This window comes from Limanda limanda, chromosome 11 (assembly GCF_963576545.1).
Source record: "Limanda limanda chromosome 11, fLimLim1.1, whole genome shotgun sequence".
Lineage (NCBI taxonomy): Eukaryota > Metazoa > Chordata > Actinopteri > Pleuronectiformes > Pleuronectidae > Limanda > Limanda limanda.
The window spans coordinates 22,094,140-22,116,425 of record NC_083646.1 but is presented as its reverse complement, the minus strand read 5'-3'; the positions used below and the strand labels follow the sequence as shown (position 1 = coordinate 22,116,425).

General features: G+C 40.7%; 1 protein-coding gene across 1 annotated transcript in view; it reads left to right on the top strand.

The window, feature by feature from the left end:
- The window catches only part of adgrb1a (adhesion G protein-coupled receptor B1a), a 105,927-nt gene that overhangs the window by 46,944 nt on the left and 36,697 nt on the right, over positions 1-22,286 (top strand). The window contains exons 14-17 of the mRNA XM_061081375.1: positions 5,719-5,794; positions 12,566-12,668; positions 12,797-12,840; positions 21,380-21,506. Of these exons, the coding sequence (XP_060937358.1) occupies positions 5,719-5,794; positions 12,566-12,668; positions 12,797-12,840; positions 21,380-21,506 (350 nt within the window). The remainder of the gene's footprint in view (positions 1-5,718; positions 5,795-12,565; positions 12,669-12,796; positions 12,841-21,379; positions 21,507-22,286) is intronic.

Sequence of the window (22,286 nt, the reverse complement as noted above, 5' to 3'; positions counted from 1 at the left end):
TAATCTAATGTTGCAAATAAAACATGAAGGATAACAAAATGATTTAACGTCACCCGCTGTTCAGCAGCTGTACAACAAAAGAGGCACGTTGTCTTCAATAAGGCCAGAATAAGTTTCATGAAATGTTAATACAAAGCCCATCTGCCATAACAAACTTGATGGCCCTGAATCACAAACAGTAGCATTTACATACTTATTTGTTTAGAGACATGAGGATTATACAACTCTCCAGTCCTAGATTAAACAATGATTAAAGAGCCATAATGTGCTTGTGAAAATATATATGTAAGGATTGGCTGCTTTTTTCAATTTCAACACATTGTTAATTGAGGCTAAATAACTTAAATACTTTCTGCCATTAGTCACATTTGATTAGCCCTTCTCTTTGTTTTCAAGATTTTAGACTGAGTCATTGATTAATTAATCACCTCTGAACATTAAAATGCAGCGTCATTAAACTCAGGGTGTCTTTTCTAGTCCATTCTCACTTCTTTGAGCATCGCACTCAAATTCCATATGTATTCATTTGCACTGGAGTGAGGGCTGAAACCTCAGGAGTCTATCTGAAAGCCACGCTACACATCAGTAGAGCTGACAAAGTAGCTTTTGTGCTTTGGTTGTTCCCTGATCAGATCTAATAGTACTTGGCAGCTCCGTTCAAATGACAGCAGTGTGATATGAGTGCAGGCTCGACTGAGGAGGCTGGTGGCTCGGTATATAATGACATCATGAATTTACCAATGGAGACATGGTTCATTACTATATTTTACTACATGCTTTCAGACATGCGCCGAACTCCAGATAATCTCCTGACATTCGCACGCAAAATTTCAGAGTGAGAGACTCGCTCTGGACTCTCTCCAGGTTTCCCCTGCCAGCCCCCAAGTAAAAACCCTGTAGATTGTCTGAATGAGCCGATGTGAGAACATAGCAGGCAAGACCAAAGACCACATATCTCTGGTTGAAAAAGCGGTGCCATACATGTAGAAGACACAGACGATGAGAGTTTAAGGGGATAAGCGCTGACACCAGTGTCGATGTCCTGTCAACAAAAACACATGATCTCTGCAGTGGAATTTATACATACCGTAGTGTCATCCCTCCCTTCTGTGTTGTTGTGAATGTGTCGGAGTGGAAAATGTCCTGCTGCATTGTTCACGTGTGAAAGTCTGAACCCATTGTACCGAAATGCTCCGGAATTCATTTCTGAAAACCGCTGGTTAGTGCTGTAGTTGCCTTATATTTAGTTATTTATTTGCTAACCGTCAGTTATACTGAACACATAGGAAACATTCATACTAAATACAATCTGGGACTTTTCATCATCATTGTTATGGTTTGGGATGCAAATGTGTGCACCACCAGTTGTCAACGTGACAAACAGCACCAGCTGAGCTTCACCGCTGTCGGCAGGCAGGTGCCACGGCCACAGTTCTTCAGTAGCAGTGGGGTTATTTATCAGCCGGGATGTATTCCACCATTAAAGGGAGCTGTGTACTGCTCGCATGCTAATGAGGCTGTCACTCCTAATCAGGAGTCAACAGGAGCCAATCAGGACCAATTAGAAACAATTTCCTCCCCTGCTGGGAGATAGGTATACGGTGGTAATGTCACACCAGCAGCCAGCCCTCTTTATGCACACAGCCTGGACCTGCTCCCACAGATTAAAAAGCCTCTGTGATGTCTTGTTTACACTGATGGATCGCCCTTTTTCACATCTCTGGAAATGTTCTGAAATAAGCCGTTTCTTTAAAATGAAAGGGAGAAGTGGTGGCCTCCATAACAACAGAGACAATGTATTTGGTAGTAAATCAGTGTTTTGTGCAAGCAGAATTTGATTTATTTCTTCTTTACACTGTGCAAACATGCAAACAACACAAAATCTAAACCATAACCATACTGGTGCGAATATTAGCCACTTAACAACAAATTAGGCACACCTGACCACTGACCCTTTTTAAAGTAATTTGCTGTATGTCAAGAGCTGAATCAGACCCCAAGCAGGTAACAACTCACATATATTCTAGGATAGGCTATGTCTGTTTCTTGTCTTACTGGTCTTATCTATATTGAGCTAAAATGTTGTGTAAAGCTTTTTTCAGTCACTGATTTAATCAGTGTTTATTCATCCACAGCCAAGGTAACATCTGTATAGATGTAGGCTTTAGCTCGCTAGCAATCTAAAGCTGACCCATTTCAGGGGCTGCATCCCTTAGGTGCTGCATTTGAAGACTGGTGGTGTCACAGCAGTGCAAATAAACGTGGCCGACAATCGTTGGGAGTATGGGTGGGATAAGCTGGTGATGCAAACAGGAAATCCTCCGTACACAAGAACATCTTTGGCCTTTGCAGTCTCTAAAGACTGGATGTGAATGATGCAGAAGCTGAGCTAGGACACAGCTTGTGTGTGTTCTCAGCTCAGACTGACTGATCTCAGAACTCAAAATCTTTAGTTCTTACTTTTCTCCAGGGAATTTTAACTAAATGTGAGCTAATGTGCGCCCACATTTAACTGTTGCTGCTGTGTAGCAAACATTAGCTACGATACACAACAAGACTCTAACATTACTAGTGTTGTTAATTAAATAAGAATGTATTTTTTCTTTTGAATGCCACTCAACATCTGTCTCCCCCAGATGTTGCATTACATCGTGTGCTATCACATAACAAAGAATGTCCCTTCAAATGAAAACATAATCTCACATTTCAGAAGTTATAATGCAAATAAAATGAAATTTGAAACAAAGGGATATGTTCCTCATTTTAAGCTTTATCTTGAGCAAAATACAACAAAACTTCATCTGCATGAATAGAATCAGACCTGACAAAGCAGCGAGACGGACGTTAAATTTGTATGATGTTTACTTCGCTCTTAATGTGTGCTTCTGTTAAGAGGTAATGGAGTAATATTGGGGAAGTGCAAGTGCACCCTCACTGCTAAAGTGAGTTTTCTAGTCCACTTGCTCCCACTGTTAACTGGTTGAAGAGAGCTCTCAGTGTGCACAAAATGCGAGTGGAGTGCCGGGACAGAAGCAGGAATTCAACTGAGCCATAATGAGTTTCGGAGTTCATGCTTTTGTCTTTTCAGTTTACATTTGAAGCAACGTGAGTAGGGACATCTTCTGCATAACTTAAATTAATACTCACACCTTAACATATGCAAACAAATCATCATCACATGCATTGCAAAAACTAATCTGTATAGACGGAAACTTGGCTACAAACGGTTTCAGCTCTCGCACACAGACATAAGTTATTGAGTCACTGGTTAAAGTCCCTGCAGGCTACTGTGATCGGGCACAGACTGAATCTGGCTGAGCATATTGGATGGGCCAGCCAAAGGGTTGATGAACAGGATACGTAATACTTCATCACCCTCACACATACACACACACACACACATGCAAATATCCTCCTTGGTTGCCCCCCCCGATGCCCACGGGAGCTCAGCTGTTGCCTGGGAGCTACAGCCTCTGCCTGCTGCCTGGCACACTGCTGCATTCTCTCAGGCAGCCATGTGGTGTGCTGGAGCAGAAGAGCTGGATGTCTTCAGATGGCCCCGCAGATGTTATAAAGCCCGAAAAGAGAAGGCCTCTCCACGCCCCAGGCCTGCATGTGCCTCTATCTATCCCAGCAGTCAAATTTTGACAAATGTGTTCCCGCACTGGAACATTGTTGTCCCCTGACTGCAGCAGGCGGCTGTAGCCACTTGCATGGATCAATACCGTCCAGTAGATGTCCTACTCTCAGTAACGTGGGTTCTATGATTGGCTTATCACCGCTTCAGTGGAGGGCTTCCAAACTGGGTCAATGTGTATGAGCTCAGGTGTCACTCAGGTAACCATGGCAGCCTCATTGTTAGCTGACCCGAGGGTAAGGCCCCCGGGCGAATACTGGAAACTTAAAATGTGAATCTGATTTGCACAATGTCAGCACAGTGTTGAGTCAGACAGTGCTGGAGAACTACTCTTACACTGTGTCAACTGCACGTCTTAACAGGTCCAACATGTGGGGATGATGTTTACTGAGTTGCCGTTTCAATTCCATCCAGAGCAGGGTATTTGTTTTTTACTGAATTTCTTTTTGCCTTTTATGTCTTTTGGGACATAAAAGGAGACATCCAATTGATTGGATCATTTTTGGATCATTTAACCGTCATTATATCCCCATTCTGTAACTGCCTTTTGTTACAGAACCTATCACTGATACTGGTGGACTGTAGTAGAGTCTACACAACCACAAGGGATTCACAGAAAATTATGCATGCACATTCTGGACATTATGCCACACATAACAAAGAATGCAGATTGTATAGTGAATTAGGATAACAACTATGTAAGCACACAAAGAACAAAAAATACAGCTCCCAACTTATCCCATCTTAACTTGGTTTTGTCCTTATCCATAAAACTCACCAACGCTGTTCTGGAGTGATGTTTTTCTTACTCTTCAGTTGTAATCTCTGTAGCTGTCTAAAATCATCTACATTGTTCAGTCCTCTCTGTCCTGCAGTTATTACAGACATGGATTTGCCTTGTCAGGCCCCAATGTCCAGCCCACAACAGTCAAGGGATTATGGGAAATAGTGTTTGTCATTTTTTAGAATGTAGGACAAGATGGTGAATATCCCTGCTTTAACCATGAATGTTAAATCAACACTAATATTGTAGGGTTTTTTCCAAAACCATCATGTAATCACATGACATGAAATGCAGATCAAGATTTTGAGGGAAGCTCTGATCCAAGGCTTTATCCTGAGCAGAATGATTAGAAATATTGGCATAACTAGAAAAGAGAGGGCTTTTAAATGAGGTTTTCTTATGGATGGAATCCCAATGATGTTTGGCTATGTTGATACAACTATTGTTAAAAGAGAAAAAGGACTGAAGCCTGTGCTTCAACAAAACTGAAAACATTAGGATTTTACATTTAATAAGGCTGATAAGGGTTATTTTAGTAAATTGGTGGTATGATTAATCAACCAGACAAACATACAGGCTAGTTATATATATATGCAAATGTTGTGAAAAAGCCATGTGATGTCAGGGCTTGTACAACAAAATACAAAAAAAAAAATTCAGAGGATGTTGGACCATAGTTTGACGAGCACTTCAGTATAGAGGCTCAGACACTTTTCAGCCAAGCTCGTGTTTCTTTACTGCTGAAGTGAAATTTTGTCAACATTGCTTTTTTTTTCCCAGGGTGAGGACAGTGTCAGGCTCTGCTGCCTCTATCTGACATTATTATGGAAATTAGCAGTGTCATATCAGATAGAAAAAGATAAACAATGCTGTGTGTATGCACGGATGGTTACAGTGTGTGTGTCTGTGTGTGTCTGTGTTCAAAAAGCAAGTCTTTGCTTTTAACTTTTGATATCTGTCTGTGTTACTGTCAGTGCCTGCCTGAATGAAGTTGTGAGTGTGCAGTTGTGTGTGTGTGTGTGTGTGTGTGTGTGTGTGTGTGTGTGTGTGTGTCTTTAAAGCAGTGTGAGAGACAGTGTTTATAGCTGACTAGTCATGTAGGCCAGCTCCAGTGGAAAGAGCTCTGCAGCTCTAGGGGCGGGAGGAGTGGAGGCAGCATGGCTGACCTGCATTCTCCTGTATTGCAGGCCGCTCTACTAACAGACACTGAACCATTCCGTCTCCAAACACACTCCTGTCTTTCCTGACTTTGACATCTGTGCTCAGTGTGTGTACCTCTGTTTCTTCCCTTCTGCAGATTCAGACGACTCCTCAACATTTGTAACCGGCATCGTTCTCTACAGAAACCTTGGCAGTATTCTGACTCTGCAGAGGTAAGACTGCTGCCTGCTTTGCACCCTCAACTGAATGATTGATCGTGAACCCAGGCGAAAAGACTGGGAATGTGATAATAGAACTCACATGAATGTAACCATACTACACTTCCTCATACTAAAGGAAGTGGATTTATAATTTTGCTTCTGATCAGTCAAATATAAGAAGTCATTTGTGAAAATATAAAATAAATAGTGTTAAATATACTTAATTGTACAGCTTTAATAAAATGGTCTACCTACCAGCTTTTTTTAATGGAGCTTCCAGCTGCACTTCATGGTCTTCATCAGTCACGCCTACAGAGATGATCTTGATTTAGGGTTGTTGCAGCATTTTTACTTCAGTTGTCACTGGTAAAACGAAACTGTACTTTTCAACAATGGTCCAGTGTTTTGTGGTGCTAGGAACCCGTGCCACATCTGTATGGGGCTGTGCAGTATGATATGGTCCGATTAATTTAGTTTTACAGCCTCAATATATCCTAATGGTGGTTGCCATGTTAGCTGCTGTGCGCTATGGGTGTTGTTCACTTCAACAATTCAGTCCACACTAACAGAACATTAATTGGACAGAGTACCATGAAATACGTTTGTGTAAGGGTCAGCAATGTATGTGTCAGTCTTAATTGCATGATAATAGGAGTGTCATGCAAATAACAGGAGACATGTGGACGGAATTAATTTGCATTGTGCTGGGTTAACTAAGGTCAAGCTACTTGTAGCTGTCAATTTCGCACGGGAAATTGTACACCTCTGAAATGGAGGCATTAACAAAAATGAATGGGCAGAAATAAATTTACATGTATTATATATTTTTTATTAATGAACATAGTATGTGATTGTGGTGTGTTTTCACTGAATCTGGATTTGCCCTTATCAGTGAGATCATATAATTTGTGTACAACTAGACTTTTCTTTGTTCAGTCAAAAGATTCAGGTGAGAGCATTTACCTCCAGAATAACATCCACATCATCACCTGCTCGGTCCCCGTCTCTGTCTCTGTCTCGCTCCCTCTATGAAGTGCCCTAAGACCTACGTCTTGAAGGTTCTGTGCCACGTGCAGTCCAGGAGCTGACTGTGTAATGAGCCACTGTCTGAGTGAATCAGATGCTGAACTCATGCCGATTCCTCTCACAAACTCAGCTCTATCTTATTGTTGATGTGCCATTATTGAGAACAAGTAAGGGCCAAAAGACTTGAGAAGCAGACAAGTAGAGACAGACAGGGAAATGTATGAACACAATAACAACCAAAACATCCTGTTTAAAAAGTTTCAGTGCGATTATATTCTCATAATAAATACGGTCATTATCATAAGTGTGTTTTCATCTGCGGCAGCTTTGGTCAAGGTCCGGTAGGATTAAGGCATTAGACTATAGCGTCAGGTACAGATCAAGGTGAACAACCGAGATTTCACATTTTCATGCCTCAGTACCGGCGACAGGCAGCAGCTGGAGGTATTCTGTTTTTGGGTTGTCTGTCCATTCGTCCGTCCATCCGTTCAATCATCCATTCGTCTCTTGAACGTGATGTCTGACCTTATGTTGACAGAAACTGCACTGGTTGGTAGGGGCATACAAACGTTGTTCACAGATAGAATTGTTATTCATAAACTCAAAGAAACCAACCATACTGACCCATAGATTGATACACCTCATTATAAATCTTAAGATAGTGAACTGCTACTCAAGGGGTACATGCTCATGTGGTATGCTGCTACAGAAAAGACACTAAAGAAAAGAAAAACTGAATTAGACAAAGATAGATTAGGAAAAAAGGGATTGATCAGGTTCAATTTATCATTGTTTCAATTTGTTGTATCCATTGCTACTTTGTAAAACTGCCAAAAGACCATGACCGTGATTGGAAGAAACCCAAAGTTGTACTTTTGCAAGAAAAATTCTCAGAAAATGCCCCGCAGATAAATCAAATCAGTTAAGTCAGTTAAATCAGCTACGAGATTAGTTGAAGGTTTCTATCGAGCTGTTTGTTTGCTACACATTCGTCCAGTTGGATTAAAAGGCAAACCAGGATGTACAAAGACTCTTACAGTATGAAATAACTCCAAGTTACTCTAACAAGAACAACTTTTGTGATATTTAAAAGACAAAAACATCAAATAAGTTGAAAGAGTTTCAGTCACATAGATCAGTTGACAACAATGATTATGCAAAATCGCTATGTTTACAAATCCCTTTATTGAACCAGCTTCGAATTGAAATGTAGGAACTTGCTGCTGAAAGCGTTGCACCATGCGTCAGGATCTAGTACACAGAGGTTTTTAATGGACCATCACAGCACAGTCTGGCCATTTCACATCAGTGCTGGAGTGAATGTTTACAGCTAAATGGAAACAAGGATTAGATGCAGAAACAGCGGCACTGTTGGTGGGTGGCCCCGTGTATGTCTTTTATCTCCGTGAGTAAAGGGATTTCTTGGGAGTCCTGATGATAAACATTTATTTCAACAGAGCAGTGTACGGGCAGCCCTGTGTAATTATATATATTTATGTGCCTTTGTGTGTGTGTTTATACAGAATGCATGCAGGCTGCTGTGAGAAACAATCTGTTATCCAGGGCCTTGGTGAGAAGCTTTGTGTTATGATAATGTTGTTAAAGCACATAATGAAGTGGTAGCATATGGGAACAGGGAAATGTAGCAGAGCCACTCGCTCTCTCTCTCCAGTCATCCCACTTAGTTCAGAATCTCTTGATCGCTGCCGCTCATTTTTCTTCAGTTTTCTTTTTTTTCCTTTACATCCTTGTCTCCTCTCTTTTTTTGCATTTGAGTCCCGTCTCAAGGAAAATGAGATGAGTTTGAGGCAAGAGACTCGATGACACAAAAGTTTAAGTTGACTGATTGTGTTTTGGAATGGTGAGGGTGTGATTGTGCATAGAGGATATGGTGATGATGAGGAGCTGGAAAACGGAGCATGGGCTGTTGAACATGTCGGGCTGACTGGAAGCTTTCGGTGTCAGTACTTCCAGTAGCAATTCACTTTTTACTGATTGTCTCATTCCACATGATTGATAGTACCTATAAAAAGGAGAAATTGCAATACATACTAAGCAGCAAGGACAAATGTAAAATAAAAATGCCCATGAATGGTATAAGGTATAGGTATTGAATAGAAATATGGACCACTTCAGAAAAATCCTTAGACTCTTTGGGCTTAGCAGTTAGGATTATATGTATGTTTGCTCTGATTCTGGCAACCAGACATGGCTGAGTCAGCAAACTGTTACATGTTTTACTTAGCAATAATGGCTTATGTGGTTCTGATCCCACCAGACACAACATAGCCTTTCACTGTTCAAAGTGGATTTGATGAAATGCTTTAGTATTGTGTGGCAGCTTTGTGACCTTTTCTAAACTAGAAAATGTCTAAAATGTCAACCCGCCTTTTAAAAGCTTATGGGACCTGCTGCCTTTGATAGTATTTCGATGGATGTCACAGTTTTCACTCAGATTATTCCTCAGCCTGATATTCAGAATTTATTCGCAATTTTGGACCACATCGTCCACCATGTTGGTTATGCACTTGCAGTTCAAAGTTAGTGGATGAATTGCAGCGAATGTCTTGTATTCATCGTCCGAGTCAGGCAAATCTTATACTGATTCTCCTGTAGTTGAACCATGAAGTACAGAAGGTACAGCCATTCATGTTTCCCAAAGGATGAGTCAAAGCGACACATTTTACGATTTTTGACATTTCATCCAGCACCACAACCAATTCAAAGATTTTACTTTAACTTTAAAATACCTCAATCATAGTACATCCCATTATTTATTTGAACCTCCTGTGCCTCAATGTGTTTAACAGTTTTTCTTCAAATTAAATGTTCTCTCGGCTGTTTGATGGATAGCAATAAAAATTAACACTGAGATCCCCCCAAGAGGGAATCATGATAATACTGGTGATTCTCCATCTACTAAACAGATCAGTAATGTGGAGCACACATTAGCAGTTGTATTTTATGATTATCCTGCAGCATCATCAGTTTAAAATCGAAAGTCATCATCCAATACATCGGGATATTGCTCATTAGCAAACTTAGGCGAATTTTGCAAAGACTTTACCTTCTGAATATGAACACGTCTGCATAGTGATTGTGGGCTGATGTTTATTGTGAGCATTTACTTCAAAGCTCCAGGCAATGTCGTTCACAAAATACAAAACCCCAGTTCTGCTAGCTTCATAATAGTATTAAAAATAAAGTTATAAACTACTTCACATGGTTTTCAACATAATTAAGAAGCAAAACCAAAACACTTTCATTAACTAAAACAGTAAACCAAGCACTCAAATATTAGCTAAATAAACTATTAAAAAAGCAGGGTGCCAGGTAAACAAAGAAATAAAAGGAGATCTTACTGATTCTACAAATCCTCTGACAGGGAGCTTCAGAGCTGACTGGCCTTGACTGCAAGGGTCCGGTCATCTTAAGTCAGACAGAAGAGTTGAGGCAGTGCTTGGGTATATTTAAGGGAAATAAGTCAGCAGTATAACTGCAGCAAAGTCCATTAAGTGCTTTTAGAGGGCCAGTAAAGTATATTCAAAACCTTAAAATCACAGAGGCTCAAACAGGGGTGAAATTATATCTTCTTCTAGTATGTGTTAAAAGCAAATTAGATGTTTTGTAAAGGCTGAAGGCCTACGTTTGTTTTTTTATCTAAATTTGAATCAGAGGAATTTAAGTGAGACAGCGTGACTGTGTAAAGACCTGATTTTTTAGATACTCCTCAGTTGATTTAAAAACATGATTCAGTGACTCCTGAAACTGGTTTCCCAACGCTGTCAAACAGTGAAGCCAGATTTCAGGTTGCAGTTTTTGCATTTGCAGACGGGGAGACAAGATGTTTTAGTAAAGTATGTTTTTACTTTGCAGGAGCAAACAGATGTTCCTGATTGTTTCTTTGATAGCCATGGTATTAAATAATATGTGTAGTATATCTGACAGCAGGAACATAAACAGAAGAGGACAGGGCCAAGAATGGACCACAATATGTTTTTTTTTTATGAGGACAGTTCCAGAGCTATGACTCGAGTGGAAATCTGATGAAAAATGTTATAAGATTTAATGATTATTCATAAAAATTACTCGACTCTAATCCTCTCTAAAACTTTTGATAAAGTGGTAATTTGAAGATGGGTCAATAGCGATTAAAATCAAGGGTCATGGCAGCTTTTTTTGGTTTGTTACTTGAATGTGGGAGAAATATTCGGACCTGCCATCTTTTACTGCAGCATATCTGGAACAGTCTTTATTTATTGCATTTAGGTTCTGCTTGTCTGCTTTTTCTAGCAAGGCATGCTTATGAGTCCATTTAAATTTCCTGTTTTTTGTCACTTTCATCCAATTGCTTGTCTGTAGACATGTTTTTTTGTTATCATAATTTTTAGATGCGGTTGTGAAAGCCTTGTGAAAGTGGCCAATAAAGTTGGTGTAAAGGATGTGAGAGCACAGAACAAACCACAGACAACCCATGACCAAAGAATACATATAGAATTATGTCATTTAAAATAACAGATGGTAAATGGAGATATTATAGAATTCTGACTGGTAGTCTACATAACCAAGAGTCCAGAATATATATGTGGCTGAATTTCTGGGCCAGACAGAAGACTGTTGAGTTTGAGTGTATGTAGAGACTGAGTATGTGAACAGGACTGTTCCTTACCTCAGTTCCCAAATGAGCTGAAACATCACTTATACCAACTTTAACTACAGCACTCACAGGGTATAGCATTTGGCTGAAGGGGTCAGACACATGGCTTAATGTGAAGTTCCCCATGCTGAGTTTAGAATGGGGGATGTGGTGCAGGTGGAGCATGGAGCAGTGCAACATCAGATCCTTGGTTGTTGCTGACTTGCTAGGGTGTGGGTAGACAACAGATATAATCAATTTAGCCTGGAGATGGTGGAATCACAGGCGGCTGCCTCTTCACTAGAGAGGAACCTTTTCAGCACATCCAGCACAGATTGCAAAGCGTCAGCCAGCCCAGCGAGCACTAGTAGGCAGTCCTCGCATGGCAGCCATGCTTCGTCTGTGCAAGGACTAATGGTTGCTTGCTGGGCTGGTTAAAGAGTAATGACTGACAAAATAAAAAAGTAATCAGTGATTCCTACCAGCGGTGTTTAATCAATGACAGTTAATAGGATGTGTTTTTAATTGCCTTTTCTATACTGGATCTCTTTACAGTCATCTGAATGCAGCAGGTGACTTTTCTATTTGCAGTCTCTAGTCAAACACCAATTATGCATGATAGATCCATTGTTTAAAAAACTAGCACCGCAGTGTTGCTAAATTATCAGACAAATGTACCTATTCAGTAATAACTCACTCACTAATATTTATTTACCTGATTGCCAGCAATTTTTCATGCAAGACAGATCAATCTAGACTGAGCGCTAGATATACATTCCAATTTTCAAGCCCTGTGTCTTCTAGACAATATGTTCCCTATGAAAACAACTCCAAAGGATTCCTAAACAGCCAGCTCGTCATGAGGGGATGAATTCTGAGTTTCAAGTGGATGACTGAATTGTTGCAACCTCTAATACGCCAACTCAGTAGATTAAATCTTTCTGAGTCCACCCTGTTTCCAGTTGTGCTGCTGGTGCACCAGGCACAACTGACTATGAAAACAACAAAGTGTAGTTGGTACTCTCCTGAATTTGACTATACTCTGTGCCCTTAGCATCAGTTTTTTATAGGACCCTTATAAGACATATTACGATGCTGAGGTTTCTCTTCTTCATTTCTAGGAACAGCACAGTCCTCAACTCCAAGGTTTTGTCTGTGACTATCAAGCCCACGCCTGCTTCCCTCTCTGCTCCGGTAGTTGTCGAATTCTCTCACCTGTACAACGTGAGTGACAGATAACATTTTCTATTTAAGAAATTCTGAATATTAAGCCTATGTGATATGATGCTCTACTACTGGGAATGTTCTATTCAATGGTGACAATTTGTTTTTCTTGATTATCCATCTTTTAGGGGACCACTAACCAGACCTGTATTACCTGGGACGAGAGCGAAAGGTAAGATCCACAATCTTCCTAATTTGACCGCTGACCGTGCACACACCCTAGCTTGTTAATATGACAAACTGGATTGTTATAGCTCTTCAAAAATGGATACATGAAACTATTAGTTGTTGTGATTGTGATGGAAAATGTGCAATCCAGCATTTTCTGAGTTTGTTCCAGCTCTGTGCCAGGATATTACAGCCCATGCTGCACTCTTCGCTTTAGTAAATCTCTAATGGAGTTGCACTTCACCAAAACCTCAGCCCAAACCAATATACTGGAAGAAACTGCTGGTCAGATTTTTAAGAAAAGTGCATCCATCCTTCCCAGAGGATGAAACTTAATACATTTAGTAACTCCATCATGGAATCTTTTAATACCACTAAGGTCCCACCTGTACTCAGGGATTATCAAAGTTTAAGTGGCAGATTGCCATGAAATGCGCTCTCCTGCTCCTCAGATGACCCATAAGACAAAGACATTGGCTTCCCACAGTCCATTTTTAAAACAAATGTTAACTTTAACAATATCCCTTCTAGTGGTGAATATTGCAAACCAGTTTTCAAGCTTGGCTGAGGTGCAAACGTTGTGAAACGTCTAATGGAAATGTGACACAAGTCAGTGAGAACAGTCATGATGGACATGAAGCATTGGACTGAAATATTCACCGAAGCCTCCACCTCACTGGAGAGAATTCCTCTGCTGCAATGGTTTATCAGCATCAGCAGTTTATCATTTTTCTTTGTCATGATTCTTGAAACATCTTTAATGTAATAAAGCAAAAGGTTTCTATCTTTGAGAGCCACTAAGCTCAGACACATGTTGAACTCTTTTATGGCACAAAAATGATCAGCTATTTAAGTCTCCTTAACATATGATTCTTTCATCAATATCAATGAAACATTCCATGACCAATCAGTCAAACTTTAAAAGACGTTAATGGGTTCTTCCTTGCCTCATATTCCTTGGTTTCAGGAGTTTTGCGTAATGCTGCTAATAGACAGACTGTAAGGACAAACATAAACTCTTAGGCAGATATAATTACTCCAGTATCAATGGAATAAACACCGGGAAACCCACATGTGGTGAACAGCGCTTGCAGGAGTTCCCTGTGCTTCATGTGGGCGTTTTAGAGACACCCTGTTCCCATTGAAAGTTCCACGGCCGGCCGCAGTGTTTTTAAATCTTGACAAAGTCAGTGCGCCGCAGAGTGTGTTGGACAGCTTGGCAGCTGTTGTCTGGGACAACGCTAACCCCACACTATCATTGCCACGACACTGATGCAGCATGTGGAAAATTAAAAGTGTCGCTCACAGCTTTCCTCCCTCTCCCGGCCCACGCACACACATCGACGCGAACGACAGAGAGCAGTTCGCACTTGTCTGAGCCAGAGAGAGGGAGTGGGCAGTGAGCTTGCAGGGTGAAGAAAGAGAGATATACATATTCAATTTGACTGCTTCTGTGGCCAGATTCAAAGCACTTCTCATTTGCGCCTTGTTTTTAAGTGTCCTATTTGTTGAACACAAGAAAACTGTGTGAGCAGTTAGAGTGTGGGCAGTAAGAGAGGGGAACATTTTGCAGGCTTTTTTGCAGTGCAGGCTCGGACATTTGCATTTAGATGGGTGCATACACTTGTGTTAAAGAGACGGAGAGCAGAACATTCATCGTCTCAGTCAAGGGATTAGCAGAAGTTCGGCTAGGCACATATAGACCTGTAGCAAGACAACAAGCCAAACAAAGAGACAGAAATGATTGCGAGGGAAAAGTGGATAAATATTTATTAACTGAATAGATTATAAGACGACAGCCTGCCTTAATAATAGAAGATTATACATGGCTTCAACAAGACAGTTGAGACATCCACAGTCACATAAAATTGCTACTTACAGCCTTATGTCACATTCGAAAAACCCTGAAGCTCTTGAATGGAGGCTCAATTCACCTCAACCGCAGAAGAACCAGGACTTTATATCGAAGGCACAATCTTCCATCTAAATCCACAATTCTATGAAAAAGTTTTGTCAACATTTGGTAAGAGAACTCTCTTCTTCCTGACATATAACCATAGAACCTTTTCCACATTTATCCAAAGTCGATAAATTAAGGATGAAATGTTGATCACATTTCTATTGTTTGAAATATATAGTGGGCTTTTTTCCCCTTTAAACCACTTCACTACAAATCCTGTACCAATATTTGACATCAAAGACCCCAGTGTGATCCCTTCCTTTGCTACTTTGGGCTTTTATTGTGAAACTCCTCCACTGGAGGTCAATATTCATGAGAATCAGAAATGCTGATTCTCATGAATATTGACAATTCATTTAAAACAAAATTTCCGAGCAGCAAAGGAGTGATGAGTAAGACATGGCTCTTGTCGTACGGATGAAATCTGTAATTTATCGTACACACAGTTCGCTCCCTCCGTGGGTTTTTCCACTTCCTTTATCATCCAGCAGCCTATATATCTTTATGCTATGTTATTGAAATCTTTTTGAAAAATAACTTTCATCCGGCAATTAATATATGCTCTCTGTCTGATATCAGTTTAATGCATTTTAAGCAGTTTTAATCAAGAATTATTACCATGATATTTGAACAATGTTGACCTTGGCCACTTCCCGGACATCCACCTTCCACAAACATGGGACCCGACGCAGCAGGAGAGACAATGACAGAGACGTAGCAAGGACAAAGAATTTAATCTGGCATATTGAGGTTGGGGGTTGGGGCTGTGGGGAGACATGTTCTATGCAAAATTAAAATCCATCTTGGACAGCAGCTATGATTAATGAGTTAATATTTGGGGGAGAAATTGTTATCGGAGGAGGCGTCCTTGTCGTGTTGATAAGAGCTGTGAGGCAGCCTGGGCCTTCACTCGCCCCACGCTTCAATCTCCTGAAATCAATAACACGACCATCAGCAACTTCTCTTTCAGCCTCACTCACTGTGACAGTGTTACTTAGTTTTGTTTTTGCAGTGCGTCTTAACTGATGTACTATAAATACTTGAACTTAATGCGATTTGGCATCAGTCTGCTCCCTGACAGGGCAAGAGAACATCTGACAATACTGACACACTCGTATGAAAGCAATCTATTTGTCTTTGTGGAAGTTCGTTATAAAGAACCTCCATCATAGTTTCAGCAGCGTTGAATGTCTTTATTAGAGAGTCGACAGGAAATGAGAGGGGAGACAGATGGGGAACAACATGCAAATGCAGGTCCCCCGCCGTACGTGACCTGGAGATGTTCCTTGAAAGTGACCCCTTCACAATAACATTGGATGACAGATTTAAATATTCAGCTTTTACATAAATTAAAGGTGGTGCAGGATAAGAGACTGTACCGCAATGTCCCATTATGCAGGAATGACAACATTTGGAGAACTAGCCCAGCTTCACTCAGTTACACTACCTCGGTTTAAAGTGAATGGTAATTTGAAGTTACGGTGATCAAACTTAAAGTCATTTGTATTTCATAAAGTCAGCCGTACGTTTTTTTTTTGTCCTCCTTAGTGTTTAAATCAAAATGCCACTAATTACTTCTCAGAGGGCTCAGTGGCATGATTATTCATGCAGCACAGCTTGCTGCTTTTTCAATATTTCCCCTCAACAAAGGGAACAATAACTTGGTTTACTGATTAATCGAGCATGCAATACATCAGTGACTGTGAATTTCACCGATGCGCCGACTGCTACCATTATGCACTGTGAGTTTTTGTAAGATAATTACAGAGCCGGTATTTACTTTGTCCCATTTTTCACAATACTTTAAAGTTGACTATAAATTGGCCGCCCTACTGCACAGTGTAAAGGGCATCGTTATGTTTAATAACAACGCTGTGTATGTTTTGTTTGTCTATTAGTTTCCAGGCACATGATCAAATCATAACCTGTTGTAATGAAAACACAAGTCTTCTTTTTTTACTTTTAATTATCCCGCTTGGGTATAATCTCAACCTCTTCTCAAATGACTGCACCATTAACAGGATTTACTGACACTTAGCTCTGATGACTTTCTTACAGCAAAGGTAACATTACACAAGACTAGAATAAAGTGTCCTTGGTTATCTCATTGTCTTGTACATAGTGGTTGATGAAGATACCACACAATGTTCACCAGGTCTGTTTATCTAATGATTTTTATAGTGAGATCCAATCATCAGGCACAGATGGGAATGATTATTAAAACCAAAGGTCCATGATCACATGTCATTTGCCAAATAATGTCTCGTGGTCCATATTCCGTGTTAAACCAGGTGGAAATGTTTGACTGCGAGAACAGAAAACCTGGGAACTAGTTTGTATTATTGTCATATTGAAACAAATTTGACCAATCTCATTGATATTTCCCTCATTTCTTTCTTGAAATCATATTATCACTCAACGTAAAACTAAATCACTGACACTCATTTCCCTCGGCTGATAACAAATATTGTTTTACAGATCTCCTCCTCTAGCTAAACCAACGTACTGACACAGAAATGCTTGGGTATCAAGTCACTTTCATCTCTTCTTGTAACGGTTGAAGATTTGACTATTTGGTTATCCATGTTTTCGACAAAATAATTTTGGTCAAAAACACTTAAGCAAAAAACTAAAATCAGATTTTGGTTGGTTCATGTTTTTAACAGGAAACATTCCATATGCTTGCATGACTTCAAACAGTCAGTACAGGGCAGAATACTGTTTCAGGTCCTTTGAGAGGAGAGAGGTGTTTTATGTAGGTTCCACATTTGTGTTTTCAGATTGCAGCCACTAACAGCCTTGCTTTGGATCATATACAGATCAATCTTGCTGTCTAGTTTATGTTAAGATGCCTCAGTTCATCAAAAGTGTTGGAGCGGACCTCTGCGGACTAATCAATTTCTATATTACCATTATAGGAGAGCGGTTGAAGGTGAGTGGGCAGGGGTCATGTTTGTTTACAAGTTCATATGAACAGACAGAGGCTGCATTACAGGGAACAGGCTGCACACAGTCCACTGTATTTATATTCAGAGCATGTTAATCCATTGGAACAGTCTAACGGGCCAACTCACCAGCTGTTTGAGGATGAATATTCTAATAATGTTAACCTTGTAGCTGCTGGCTACGGACGTGTTAGGGAAGTGTTGAATTAAGTCAAATTAAAGAATGGTGATTATAGGACCATGATTAAAATGATTAAGGAACTGTATATTCTTGTAATGTTAAAATTGGAAAATCTATATTTAAAGGGGTGCTTCTGTGTTGTGGTAGCACTTATGCGAAGGTAAAGGGGGGGGCCAGACAGATATAAAAAAAGAGCAGTTAAAACAGGAGCAGAGGAGGCTGACAGAAGGTGGATTTACATCCACCCGTTTGCACTTTCAATGCTCTGATAAAAAGTGGACTCCACTGTCTATTTTCCTCTGTGCTGGCAGACTGCTTTTCACCCATGTGGCCTGTTCTTGGCAAAGGACATTCTTCCATGCAGTGCTGCTACACCAGCACCTAAATTATCCAATTAGACGGTGAGGCAAGGCTGTCTGGAGGCCAATGTGTGGCTCACAGAGAGGCCTAATCACGTCAGCCATACAGAGAAACTGCACAGAGTCCTAATATATTGGATTTCTGTTAAAGGTGATGTGCTAATGTCAACACTGAGTCACCTCCCGGGGCTCTCTCACACACACACAAACACACACACACACACACTGCAGTAAACGGGGAAGTTCTGCTTGCTGCCCTTTATAGTTCAGTCACTTTAAGAAAGTCAACTTTGATTAATTTAGCTTTACCATTGTTAAGGGGCCCTCAGCCTCCTACAATGGGTGGGAAGAACCCATTAATTAACAATCATTTTCTAAGTGTCTTCAGTTACAATAATGATGATCCATTAATGGCTCACCTTAGCTGTTAGATACGTTAGGAAACAAGGAGCTGGATTGAGAAGACAGGGGAGCAAAGCTAAAAGCCTCGGGTTTGATACCTGCTCATGCTTCCGGTTGTTATTGCCACTGACTGGAAAGGCAACAGAGCGTCTCTGGGAAATCACAATGGAGATGGAAAGTGATGCAGCTGTGTCCAGTGAACTTTGGGCTTGAATTGGACTAGGTGATGTATAACATGTGTAGAATAGTGAGCCTGCTGTGTCCCAATTCAGGGGCTGTATCATTTGGAGGCTGCATTTGAAGAATGCACGACTGTAACATTTCTAAGGTTCGACACCTCGGGAATCTGTCTTTCCATTCCAAATCAATGAAACATCCAATGGGCGCCTGAATTGGGACAGAGCTTGCATCACTTCTGTCAAAGCTTGACTGACAATTTCATAAACCACAGGTTCATTAGCCATCAAGCTAATCACCATCTCCCCCATTATGAAAAATGATGATCAAGTTTCAGCAAGCCCTGTGTCAAGGATATATTATCATCAGAGAGATTATGATATAATCAATTCAGATTCATCTTTTGACCTGACACACCAGTCTATCTTTTCTAATTTGTTTAAACTTAAAGTCACACACTGCAACTGAATTCTATTCATCAGACTCATACATCAAGGTTTAAAAACACACATAAATCAGGTTCTAATGGCTTATCCTTTATCTGAGTCTATATATTTATCTGAGCTACTTTGAAAGAGCAGCGTGATTGACGTTTCAAGTGCCTGCTATTGTCAGTTCCTGACAAATTAATTTGGATTCCATGGCCAGAGTACAAGTTTGAGTCAGAACCTGCACGCTGCTCAATCAAGTCGATATAAATTCAGGTCAATCAAGTTGATGTAAATGTGTGCGAGGAGAATTAGAGTCTGTCGCCTGGTGCTGCCTGTTGTTAATTCATAACAGCCGGCTGCTTTTTCATCAATTTGACTTATTTGCTTAATTTCTCTGTGCGCTGAAGCAGATTAATGCATGGCCAGCCCGTGTCAGCAGCCTAGTCAAATGGAGTTTTGCTGGCTAATTGCCAGTGGTGTCAAATTAGCAAATCCTACAGGAGCAATGTGTTATAAGCCACTGCTTTGATTCACCAATGAAACATAAAAACACCATTGGATGGCTGGTGTTCTGTGTACAAGTGTGCATAAATCATGATGAACTGCCTATTATTGTGATTAAGTCAATGTCAATTACAAGTTGATATGTTACATACAGTGATAGCATCATCTATCTCCAGTTCTTTTTACCTAAAGTCTGAATTTGAAAGTAAGGCGTTAGGCATTGTTTGGACTGGAGTAACACAATCAGAGACAGGTTTAGGAGTTTTATTGTAAAACAAGGTAATGAGTGTATAGTTTTAGAGACGATGACGGGATTCCAAAGAGCAGAGAGGACTGGTAGTGCACAGACGTAGGTTCTGGTAACAGGTAAGCTGAAGAGCAGGTCAGGCAGGTGCAATCCAACCGGGGGACGAGGACAAAGCTGTGTGAGGCAGGTCACTGACAGGAGCTGGATCTTGAACTTGAGGTGCAGACAAACAGGAAGCAGCTACTGGCAGAAGTCTCAGAAACTGGATTAAAGTCATAATAGTGTTATGATCTGCAGAATGGAGCCACGTCCAACAACTCACACACACAGGCAAGGAAAGGGGAAATAAATAACTAAATATGGACAGGGGGAAGGTCATACAATTTGACTTTGCCTCTTGGTGCAAAGTTACAAAGTCATATCTAATCATCACTGAAAAAGGATAGGAAAATGAGCCATAAATAATATTTAACATTTTAACATTCTCAACTTTTCACGCTGAGCTTTTGTCAGTAATGAGGCTCCACATAACCTCATCAGCACCCATGTCACATGGGAGCAGAGGTCGCGGACAAACTATTTTTAACAGCTGATTAACTATTTCTAATTTCAAATGGAGATTTCTCCCTGACTGGCCTCTCTTTGCTTGTGTTTTGAGGGAAAAAGAAAAAAAATGTTTATCATTGAAGGACGACTTCCCAGAATTCAGCTGTGCTACGCCATAAAACGTAGTGTAGCCTTCTATTAAAAAGACAAAAATTGCAAACTATATATATATAAAAATGGATGTGTAAATCAAAACTGATAATAATCAATTCATAATTAAGAAATTCGTTGTAAGGATTATATTCAGTAGCGTATTGATTGTTTACTAATATTTTACAATAATACGACAAATGAATGTAATAATAATAATCAAAATGCCGGTAATATTAAGAAATGATGATCATTTTAATAAAAATAAAATAAATAATAATGTATGGCTGGATGGGGATGATGTCGGTGATAGCAGGGGGCTGCCTGGTGTAATGTATCCAGGCAGAGAGCTGCAGCACGCCGCCTCGCAGCCTCCTCACCGCCGCCTGCACTTGGCTCCGTGCGCCGTCGCCTGCGCCCGGCGGAGGAGGACAGTGGGTGAACCGGACGGTGGGACGCGGTGGGATTTCAACCGCTGTTCTTATTTGATTTTTTTGTTTTGCTGGGGGACTGTCTCTGTATTCACCGCAACGCTTCTCTGTGTGTCCGTGTGTGTGTGTGTTTCCTTGTGTGTGTGTGTGTGTGTGTGCGCGCGCGTGTGTGTGTCTGTGTGTCTGTGTGTGTGTGTTTCTCCCGTGCAGCTCCTCTCTGCTGGGATCCTGGTCTGCCAGGGGCTGCAAAACCGTGCTACTCGACTCATTCAGGACCAAATGCGTGTGTGACAGACAGTCCACCTTCGCCATTTTAGCACGGCTCAATCCCGACATGGTAAGTCCCCACTACCTCCCTTCACTTCCTCGGTGTTAAAGGTGTCGAATACCGTGTGTGTGTTTTTTTTCCGTGAGCCTTTTTTTTTTGTGTGCCTGAATGCATCAGCTGTTTTTTTTTTTTTTCATAGGGCGTCATTGTCATTACATATCAACAGATCCTCCCTCTCCTCTCTTCCTCTTCCTCTTCCTCTCCCTCTCCCTCCTCCTCCCTATGTCTCCACATGCCAAAAGCATCCTGAAAGAGGTTATTATAGGCTTTATAGATTTATTATAGGCGTTATAGATTATATATAGCCTATACATGTCCAGTTTGCACCTAGAGGGAGACGGTGCTAACCTGTGCATTAAGCTGTCAGATGTAAGCTGCTAATATTCATACATGGTGAGTTGGATTTAATGTTACCTTCAAGCTGATGATCACTTGCATGCACCCCCCACCCCCCACCACCACCACGTTTCATATTTCACACGAAACACCAAAAATCCATGTCCATATTAGCATATGTTAACATATTAGACTGTCACCGGTGTCTCCATGGTTACCAGGCCCCACAGAGAACATGCCGAATGAAGATTCAATGATGGGCACAATAAAAAAAAAAGGAGGCATGTTTTAATGAGGCTAACACACACTTCCCTTACATGGTAGCTGCTGCAGCTGGACACAGCGAGCCAGCAATGTGTGTGTGTGTGTGTGAGTGTGTGAGATAATGGAATTTTTCATTTTAAATCGCAGCAGAACCCCAGTGACTCAAACATGTCCCAGTTTCTTTGGGAA